Consider the following 11,249-nt stretch of genomic DNA (forward strand, 5'->3'; position numbering starts at 1 on the left):
CAACATTAAGAAAACTAAGATCATGGCATCCAGTCCTCTCACTTCCTGGCAAATAGATGGGAAAGAAATGGAGGTAGTGACAGATTTTATTTTCCTGGGCTTCAAGCTAACCACAGACAGGGACTGCAGCCAAGAAATTAAAAGACGCTTGCTCCTTGGGAGGAAAGCTATGGCAAATCTAGACAGCATACTAAAAAGCAGAGACATCACTCTGCCAACAAAAGTGTGTATAGTCAGGGCTATGGTTTTCCCAGTTGCGATGTATGGCTGTGAAAGTTGGACCATAAGGAAGGCTGAGCGCAAAAGGATTGAGGCCTTTGAATTGTGGTGCTGGAGGAGACTCCTGCGAGTCCCTTGGACCGCAGCGCAATCAAACTGGTCAGTCCTAGAGGAGATCAACCCTGACTGCACTTTGGAAGGTCAGATAGTGAAGATGAAACTCAAATACTTTGGCCACCTAATGAGAAGGAAGGACTCCCTGGAGAAAAGCCTAATGTTGGGAACAATAGATGGCAAAAGAAGAAGGGGACGGCAGAGGATGAGGTGGCTTAGATGGAGTCACTGAAGCAGTCGGCGTGAACTTAAGTGGACTCTGGGGGTGGGGGGGTGGAGGACAGGAAGGCCTGAAGGAATGTTATCCATGGGGTCATGATGGGTCGGACATGACTTCATGACTAACAGCAAGAACAACCTACCTACCTGTCCCCTCATATCTGGTACATTTAGGGTTGCTTGATGTCTCAGGGAAGGGGGCTGAAGAGCAATGTATCTAGTTAAATAAATAAAAATTGTTACTGTTCCTCATGTGCAAGCACATGTCTGCCTGCCCTGGTCTTTCTCAGAGGAACTCCAAGAGCTTTGCAGGGATTAATGAAAAAGACAAATACTCTCCTGAAATCCAGATCCTTCACTTTAAACAGTTGGAAAACTCAAGAACAATAATTTCAGGATCCTTTGCCCAAACCAATAACTCAGCAGCTATTTATCAGAGACTTTTGCCACTCATTGCTCACTCACTTTGAGGTAGATTTGTAGATATGCAACCCATCCCTGAGGAACATAAAGCTCACAAGCATTTCAGAATACAAAATTTCCCTTACACGTGGCACATAGCATCCTCAAATAGCACCAAATCCATGGCAGCATTGACTTCATTGTGGTTCTCCAAAGCTTCCACTAGGATCTGGTTCAACGATTCCCAGCTCTGGACAGGCATGTACTTGGGCTCGCCTGTTCCTTTCGCAAAATGGCAAAACATGTTCATCTTCCTAGTCTGTTCCAAGGTCTCCTCGATCTCCTAAGAAACACAGAAGTGAAAAAGAATATTCCATTTCAGCAAAGATGAATCCAGTCTCGACTTAGCAAAAAAACAAGGAAACAAAAACCTCATCAATCTGTGCAGTCTCCTAACTCTTGAGAAGGCAGAATACTGATGTCCAGGCTCTCCCACTGCTACCCTGCCATCCCCTTTCAAACAACACAGTTAATCTTTGTACTATTTATATTTCTGTATGATGGTCTTTTGTCAGACACACATGCGCACACACATCACAGTACAAAGCAATGCTTATCCAGCCCATAGACTCTGTTCCCACAGAAGAGTAGAGAGACGTACTTCCCTCTATAGCACTCAACACATCTTATTTCTTCCCGCTGGGAGCAAGGAGTCATACAAGTCACACCTCTGTTCCGAACGCCCATCTTCTATGTTACAGGCTGGTTCACAGGATTGTCCAGCCCTCTGTGGCAGTCTTGGTTGGTTCTAGTTGTTCAATGCATGATGCATGTCATCTGGAATGGTCGTGGCAATTTTATCATGGGTTGTGGGAACTGGCTAGTGAGCTGCTTGGAAAAACAGCAGCCCTCCCCCTCATCCTGCTCAATCTTGCCCTTGCCCATGCCACTGACCCTGCTCCACCAACGTCCAACCAACGCAGCACATTTATTTTCTGAACCCAGAACACCATGTGATGGTGGTGTGTTAATATTATTACTTTAGTCTTTCACAAGTATGCACTTATGACTGTTTGATATGAGAAGCTTTGCTTAGTCAGTTTCCTACATAGCCTTTAAGTATGTCAAAATTCCCTTCCATTTACTTCCCAGTCACTAAATTTGCATATAATTCTGGGGGGCAGGGGTAGAACTATCAGTGAACCACAGTAACCACTGCAGTAAGTGCTCCAAACCAAGATAGTGGTTTGAACAGAGATGGAGAGACAAGTTCTGCTGTGAAAGACACTGGAATAACCACTGGAGGACCAAGGGAGAAGAATGAGGAGGACAACCTACAGTGAGCCAAATAATTTGTCTGGTACACCATGAGTTGTTCCATGAACAAGCCACCCTGGGTAGACTGCAATAAATGAATCTGATGAAGATAAGTTCTTGTTGTGGCTGAGAAACAACCCACAACCAATGGGATGATTTAGAATTATGGGTGGGTTGTTAACCATAGCAGCAGCAACCCACCTTCTGCTGGATCTGGATGCCATGATAAGCTGCAGTGACTACCCATTGTAACTGAATAGCTGCAGGCACCCCCTGCAACCCACCGTGGCTTAAATGAGCCATGGTGAGCACTGAGGACTGTGTGAATCAGGCCTTTGCTTTAATGATGATGAAGCAGAACTTAGGCTCAGGTAAGTGTCTGGCCAGGACCCACATCACTTACAACGTAAAACTTCTTCACAGCCTCTGTCTGTATTTTATCAAAGACGGCAAAGTCCTTTTCATCAACCATCTTATCATGGTAAACACGACTGGATTCATGCAAGTACAACTTCACCAAGTCCTGGGGCATCTTCAAACATTCAGGAGTTGAAAACAAAATACCCTAAAAGCAAAAGGAGATACACATGACAGGTTGTTTTAGCATGACAACAAATCTGCAGGTGCAGCTGTGCAACCAAAATGTAAAATCCCAATGGCAGCCTATGCCATTGCTGTGTTGGTGACAATGTCCCTCGCAGGTAATTCCTTACCACACCACACTTGAGTTGCATAATACAGACAATCTTGGAATCTCTCTTATTTCCCATTGCATTCTGTGGATACTAATAATATTGTATTTTAGAATTTTATATTATGTAAGCCGTCCTGAGTGTGTCCGCAGGAGGACGGGATATAAATGCTTGTAATAAATAAATAATTACTAGGCCAATCTGTGAATTTAAATTTTAAAAACGTAACAAAGCAGCAAGATGCATATTTAAGCTAAAATATTAAACAGTAATGTTATAGCAACCTCTTTTGCCCCACCTATGATTTTTCTACTACCATTTATCTTGTATAACTACCAATTCCAAACTCTAAACTCAGTGGGCCAGTTCACATGGCAGCAAATTGTTACTTAATTAACTGAAGATCTGTCATGTCACATGCACTGTCTCCTTAAATATGCAATCATTGACTGGGCTCTGTCCATGCAAGCCCAGGCACTTAGGGTTGTTGATGGATCCCAAAGCTAACCTAACAATTAATCCTAGGTTAACTTTGGGTTATTTAATCCATGAAGAACCCAGAGTGTCCAGGTTTGCATGTCAACAGCAACCTATGAACCAGTTAATTGGAGCTTGCACATTTAGAGTCCGTGGCATGTCCCCAGTAAAATATTGGGTGATTTAGGTGAGCCACTGGGTGACTCATGATTAGCTGTCTTTCTGTGTAAACTGGGTTAGCATCACCATGAGAAGAATCACCACTCAACAGTAGCGATTGGATCCAATTCTGGAGCAGATGTGGAGAGTACACAATAGGCTGAAGAGTGGAAGAGAGGACAGGAAGGTCCTATACACTAGTGGATTCAATCCACTGAAAAGAGAGGGCTTTTCACTTAAGTGTGCTGAGAAGTTAAGTTGTTCTGTGTGTTTCTACTTAAGCATCAAGTACTCTTTAGTGGTTGATTTTACATTTGCTCAGCAGTAGTAACTTGAATTACCTGCTCAGGAGCAAATGAAAGGAAAATGAAAAAGACTATTCTGTTTGTTACCAAATTTTAAAGTTAACTCAAAGCCCTAAACCAGGGGTCTCAAACTCAACTTACCTGGGGGCAGTCTGGGTGAGGCTGGGCCACATCAAGTATCCCACCACCACGGTGGTGGTGGGCCGCTCATCCCGCGTCGCTCCCAGAGGCCGGCCCGGGTGCCACAGGCGCTTTGAAGGCCGCAGGGCCCCTCCCCCAGGCCCCACCCATCCCGGCAATTGGCCCGCAGGCCGAGAGTTTGGGACCCCTGCCCTAAGCTCTCTAGAAGAGAAGGTGGATGTTATCCTATTAGGAATCCTACACAGAGGGAAATCCTAAAGTAAGGTATGCCCAGATGATACCTGTTTCACTGGAATTCACACACTTGCATTAAAAATAGTGAACTGGCCACTGCCTCCAGTTCAGCCTGCATTGTAAGTCACCCACATTTCTACAACTTCCATCTATTTGGAGGAGGAAAATAGTTTGGGAATCTGAGTGGGTGCTAACTTTTAAAAAAGCCCTTAATGAGGCAGATATTGCCTAAAGAAAATATTAATGGCTGTCGGATAATTGTGGCATGTTGAAAACACACACTTATAAAATGCGCAAGGAGCTGTCACTTTCAAAGTGAAATGTATTTTAATTAAATCCATTAACAATGCCTATGGGTTTAATGATGGGAATTTAAAATAAAACAATATCCTCAGTTCTCATTCAGAAATTCTAAAATGCATTCAGTGGCAATTGAAAGTGCCTGGCTTCTTTCAGCTGCTCCAGGTTGGGAGGTTTAACTGCAAAAGGAGCCAGCATTCTTCAACTACATGTAAGAAAAGGAAAGAATAAAGGGGGGAGAGCAACCTTCAATGCGAAAATATGGGCTAGCACAATCCTAGCAGGAAAATGGGGAGGATTATTGGATGTGACATGCATCTTTTCCCTGCCTTTTTTCAGCCAGGATAAGAACACAGCTATGGAACCCCATCCTGTTTGTCCAGCTTCAGAATCAACAGTAAGGACAGCAATGGCTTGTGCAGGAGAACACAAGACTCAGGATTGCTACCCATATTTGATTTCTTAAAAGTGCCATGAAGACACACTCCAACTGACCTGGAACTCTGCTTCCCTAATCCAAGTTATGTTAGGATCATTTGCATTTGCTTGGTAGTAAGGGAAAGGTCAGTATTTGTAGCCCCCTCCCAAGGCTGAGTCACTAAACCAGGCTCCAGGGTTAAGCTTCGTAAGTCTTGGTTCAATGAATCCTGAATACATTTCCAAAGAAACCAATAACCATCCTTCATCTCAGTACCTTTGGCTTCAATTCCTCAGGTATGCTATCCGCAAATTATTCCTATCAGCCTATATTCTACCTTTTCATTTCCATCAGTGCCTTGCAGAAAACCCTGTATGATGCACATTTAGAACAATTCCTATACTAGAGTGGGTTATTCTGTCAAAGCCCTTGTTGATCTGTAAAACAGGAAGATGGCCAGGACTATACTGACACAAGCTCTCCCAAGGGTCCTCTTGCAGGACTTACAGCCCAAGCACCATGGTTTTCTGAGGAGCTTGAGGCAATTAAGGGTAAACATCAACTACAGTCACAGTGGAAAAAACTAGACCAAGTCTGATTGAACATGGGATAGAATCCCCTTAAGACCTATTGCAAGGCAATGAAGGCAAGAAAGAAGTCTTTCTTCTCTGCCCCTATTTCATCAGCACAATGACAAAATTGCCTGGATTTGCTACAACTTGGATTCCACATGGAAAACAGACTCTGATGAGATAGATGATTGTCCAGTCCTGATAGGCAAGTTTCAGTCTATTCAGGCTGAGGAGGTGGACAAGTTGCTTGGAGGATCCAAGCTGTAAGAACTGGGCCCGCTCTACCTATAAAGGAACCCACAAAGGTCATGGACACAGATTCTGACTCAGATGAGGAGAGGGGATGCTGAAATGCCAAGGTCAGTCGATGCAGAAATAAGTCAAGCAATTGTTGAGAATCAGATGGTTTCAATTATTGTAAAAAAATAGTTTGGTAAGCATGCTAATACAGTAAGGGTAAACCTAGCATCTTTACCCCTAGGGTATGGTATCAGGTGAACACAGCTGACCTAGGGATGTGTGAGGAATTCAGTCTGGGGGTTCCTTGACTTTGGCCCACCTTCTCTCTGTTCTAAGCCCAACTTAGTGTTTCCTCATCAAGCCTTTGCACAGGCATCCAACAGAAAGTTAGTCCACTGTTGCATATTACAAATGCATACGTAGCAGCTGGTACTACACCAGGCTGGGCTTGCACATACAGTACCTGTATGCCCATATCTGTGGGCAGCAGTAGGACTGCACACCCAACACCGGCCATGTGTTGCACAAAGAAGGAGCCAACTACTGTTCCTGAGCCTTTGTAGACTTAATCTTCCTATGCCATGTCTAATATGATAAAGAAGTCCAGGGAGCACAAGATGGAGTCACCAGGATGGAGAAGGCTGACTTAGGGTGTTCTTGCTGACCACCCACTTTGATTGTCTAACCCTATTTCCATATTGTTACACAAGTACAGGGATTCATCTAACACTAAACCCCAAAAGTCAGCATCAGAGCAGTCTTACTGACTGCTCACTCTTTCTGCTAAATCTAGGCTGCTTCCAATACCATGGATAAGTACACGGATTCAGGTTTTCCTATTCCTGATCTAAATGTATGCGCAATCTTAACACTCTCTCTATACATTCAGACAACATACACAAAAGGAACACTCAGGTTTTCCTTGTTGACCACTCACTCTCCCTGCTTAATGAAAGCTATTTCCAGGTCCCTGGAAATGCTGAGGAGCACAGGTTGTCTCATCCATACCCGTACGCTGAATCCTAAAACTTGTATCATAACAAATTGGAACTAGCACAAGTTGAGCCATCTAGCAGACCTCTATCTGCAGGATTTAATGCAATTTACACAGTTCTTTTTTAACCAATTATGAAATGTATGCAAATTAGAATCTGAAACTTGTGACTGTAATATGATTTGTGCAGAATCAGCCAATTTGTACAAATCACAATTTATTAAATGACAATTTTATGCAAACTGGCCAATTCTGCAGAAATTACGTTCTACCAACACATAGTTTTCATGTGCATATTTGTAGAAAGTTCATTAGCAGTTTTAAAATGTGTGCAAATCACAGTCCATGTAGAAGCAGAAGGCTATGGGGGGAAATGCAACTTCTAATTGCATTGGCACACTTCTAATCATCAGATCAGAAGTGGAAAGAGAATCCACTGAGCTCAAATGAGCCAGATTTCCCTATTTCAGTAGATCTTTGCCTCTAGTATCACCAAGTGTTCCTACTTAATGAGTTAATTTTCTTATTTCAAAGCTAATTTGCTGATGCTTGATTATTGCCATCCACTGTTTTAATGTTTATTTAAACTGTGGTATAGTTTACAGCAATATTTTGGGTTGAATTTTATTACACAAAAGTCAACATAGCTTTATTGGAGGTTTCATCATTCCAAGATTTTCTCATTCTAAACATCAGCAGCAAAACAAAGTCCATCTGGTGGTTCTGCAGTACAGTTTTGAAATGTAACTATGCCAGCGTCACAGAAGAACATCTACTTTTATTCCCTTTTATAACTTGTGTGAACTAAAGTTGAATTGTTGTTTCATGTGAACCAGTCAATGCCAAGCCTTGCTGAAGGCAAATACATAGAATTCAACCCTGCCCTCAGTTACATATGAGTAGGCCCCGTAGATTTCAACAGGTCTTGTGGGCATTTCAGTGGGATCAGCAAAAGGCTTTCACCTTGTTTGAAATGAAGTTTCTCAGCTCTTTGTTTTTAGAAAGACATTTTCATTTACACACACATACACACATATGCCACTAACAATGAGGCATGCAAAAGGAAATTCCAGCTGGCAGGCTTCCTTTAAACTGTCAGTAGTTTTTATCCTCTGTAATATGTAATTTGTCAACTAAACTAACCAAGCCTGGGGCGGGGGGGAGTTCAGATGGAAGATGATTGCAATGTAGGGGAAACTCTTATGCTACAACCATTGCACACATAGTAATGAATGATTACTTCATATATAACAATATCCATGGAACTTTAAAAAAAGAAAACAGAGAAATCTCTCTCCAGACAAGAAATGTCAATAAGTGATTATTTAAAGATGTAAATACAGCATGAGAAGATAACGAGTTAATTCCTGGGAGAGCTCATAAAGGAAATTCAGGTTATTCATATTAGCACCAATATGAATGAAATGAGGGAGATGCAAAAAATGCCACAAGTAATCAAACTGAACAGCATGCTGACTTTCAAGTGTTTGAATTTGCATGCATTTTGTGTAATGCATGAATAAATTGTGAATATCTCAGGCTACTAGAAAATAGCAGTTTTAAGAGCAGTTCTCAAGTGCCCTTGATACTCAAAGCCATTAAACACCAAACCTCTTGATTTCCTGCCTAGGATTAAAGGAGACATTAAAAGGCCACTACTACAAATGTTTCTGCATTTGCATCAACATTAGAAGTTAAAAAAGAGATTCTGGTGTCTTAGCACCAAGCAAATTAGAAAATAGAAAGTTATACCCTCAAACCAATTTTAGTATTGTCTTGCTGCCAGCATGAAAATGAAAGGTACTTGAAGTAACTAGGTGGAAAGACAATCAGAGCTTTTTATGACACAAACACATTTATTGTTGATTATTTCTAATATCTTCAATTTGCCACCCCTAGAACAACAATACAGAAAATACTATAGAAATTGTATTTATTTATTTATGAAATTTGTATGCCGTCCAATTACCAACGTCTCTGGATGGCTAACAGCATAAATAAATTGACGACCCACTCCGGCTGCAAATACAATTTTAAAATTCAATATTAAAACATATTAAAATATTGATTAAATAAAAAGGTCTTGACCTGGCACCGAAAAACATATAATGATGGCACCAGGCGGACCTCTCTGGGGAGCGCATTCCACAGTCGGGGCGCCACCGCAGAGAAAGCCCTCCTCCAGGTAATCTGTCTCCTAACATCTTTCACGGAGGGTTCCCGGAGGAGGGCCTCTGCTGCCGATCTCAGGGGGCAGGAGGGCAAATAGGGAAAAAGGCATTCCTTAAGGTATCCTGATCCCAAGCCGTTTAGGCTTTATAGGTAATAACCAGCACCTTGAATTGAGCCCGGACTTCGATGGGAAGCCAATGGAGCTGATAGAGGACTGGGGTTATATGAGAATAAGCATTTTAAACATTTTTAGGAAAGGATCAACTTATAACTAAGTCAACTGCAGAACTGTGAAACTGGAATAAAGTATAATGGTGGAGCACATGCTCCTACATAGTCTGCCCCTATGCACACTTTTACATGTGGGCAAAAACAGACTTGACAGTTTCCAGTCAATGAAGTGCCTCTTCACACATTTGGTGAAGACAAGTTGCTGTTTGAGCAAGTACTCCTTTCACTCCTAGGCAGGGCCTACAGAATCTTGCAGTCCAGTCTCCTATTCCTGCACCAGGTGCTAAGAAAGCACTACAAAGGATGCTACTGTTTTTATCTGGGAGCAGCTGCCCAATCTCCCTTCCCCATTAACAGGAGCAAACTACGCTGCTACACAAATAACGGGGAAAAAAACTAAACTCTTCAATAGAATACTGAACTCCTCTCTGGTAGAAGCTGTGTCCTACGCTCTTTGTTTTGCTGCACTATGGAAAGACACTTGGGAAGAACATGACTGTATACAGCCCATATCATTCCCTTTAATTGCAAACCCTGAGGTAGCTAAGGGAGCACAAACCCACAGGAATAAGCAGCGAGCTCCCAAATGAAAAAAAACAAACAAACAAACCAAAAACTACTTACCTGGAAGACATTGGAGAAGTCTCTTAGGTTGAAGTTATAATGAAACTTGATAGCAGTTGGAAGGAATGTTGCTGCCACTTTCATGTGCAAGGAAAGAGCTAGATTTATTAACTGCTGAGATGATTTCTGTAAAGCCCCAGAGAAGTTCCCCTGCTTCAGGTGCTGCGACAGAATGGTGCTGTAAATGGTGGACAGAGCATCTGACCCAGGAAATGAGAGGGCAAACACACTGAAGTGGCGCTGCATGTAGGAAAACACAATACAGATTGGCAGGCATCACAAGAAACAGGAAGAAGGCACTTTTGGCAAAAGCACATTCACTGGTACAATGTTTCCCCGACCTGAAAATAACCAGTGCCTGGGTGCTTTCACGCACCTGTGCCCAAAGGCAGTGGGGGAGGAAGATCAATTACTTATTATTATTATTATTATTATTATTATTATTATTATTATTACAACATTTCTATGCCGCCCCTTGCCGAAGCCTCGGGGCAGCTTACAACACAATAAAATACAATACAAAAATAACAATATAAAATTAAAATTAATAATATAAAATAAATAAAAAATATAAATGATATAAAAGAAGTTATAGAAGAAAAGTTATAAAAGAAAAGAAAAGAAGTCACCCTGGCCAAAGGATAAATGAAGCACGGGTGTAAATGGTGATGTTGACTAAAGTTAAATGTTCATTGCCAGACTTAGGGCTGTGCTTGACAATTCCAAACAAAAGAAAAATAACGGGTTAACTAGGTAGTGCTAAGTTAACTGCCTGTTTCAGAAGGGTATCTGACCTGACCATTTAAACAACAGCAGTACAAGTAGCAGAGCTTTTTTTAAAAAAAAATCAGTAAATAAGCATGTATAGAGTGCTTTTAAGGGGTTAGAGCTTTTTATATACAGCAGTCTCCGGATTACAAATGAGTTCCATTCCTGAGAAAATGGAAGTTCATCTTTAAGTTGAATTTGTATGCAAGTCAGATCACATGTAGTTGGTCCTCCACATTCATGGGAGTTGGGGTGCAGGACCCCAGTGAAAGTGAAAAAACTGCAAATATCTCTAGGGCCCCACCCCAACTCACCAGTGGCTCCTTTTTCCAGCAAGGAAGTCCCAGAGAGATTTCCCGTCCTGGATAGGTGGAGCAAGAAGACATGCTTTGGAGGCCTCCCACTCTACCCTTTCACTTCCTCTCTCTCTATGGTGATGTTTTTTTGAAGCATTTTTTAAAAAAAGGCTTATGGCAGTTCCTTTGTAGGTATGACCTGTTCTTAACCTGGAGACTGCCTGTATGTCAGGAATCCTTACAGCACTATTATTTTCATACTGTGGATTATGAATGAGGAGTGCTTACAGTAAAAGGGAGTGGCTTTGCCAGAGATCACCTCAGGGCTTGAACAGAAAACTTTCCAGCTCATATT

The 11,249-nt window shown here is 41.9% G+C and overlaps 1 protein-coding gene across 1 annotated transcript in view; it reads right to left on the reverse strand.

Moving 5' to 3' along the window:
- DNAH9 (dynein axonemal heavy chain 9) overlaps window positions 1-11,249 on the reverse strand; it is a 224,899-nt gene that overhangs the window by 112,749 nt on the left and 100,901 nt on the right. The window contains exons 35-38 of the mRNA XM_044454085.1: window positions 9,831-10,070; window positions 2,675-2,836; window positions 2,515-2,544; window positions 1,101-1,264 (exon numbers count right to left, since the gene is read on the reverse strand). Of these exons, the coding sequence (XP_044310020.1) occupies window positions 1,101-1,264; window positions 2,515-2,544; window positions 2,675-2,836; window positions 9,831-10,070 (596 nt within the window). The remainder of the gene's footprint in view (window positions 1-1,100; window positions 1,265-2,514; window positions 2,545-2,674; window positions 2,837-9,830; window positions 10,071-11,249) is intronic.

The sequence above is a fragment of the Varanus komodoensis genome, unplaced genomic scaffold, assembly GCF_004798865.1.
Source record: "Varanus komodoensis strain SLA01 unplaced genomic scaffold, ASM479886v1 scaffold7_1, whole genome shotgun sequence".
Taxonomy (NCBI): domain Eukaryota; kingdom Metazoa; phylum Chordata; class Lepidosauria; order Squamata; family Varanidae; genus Varanus; species Varanus komodoensis.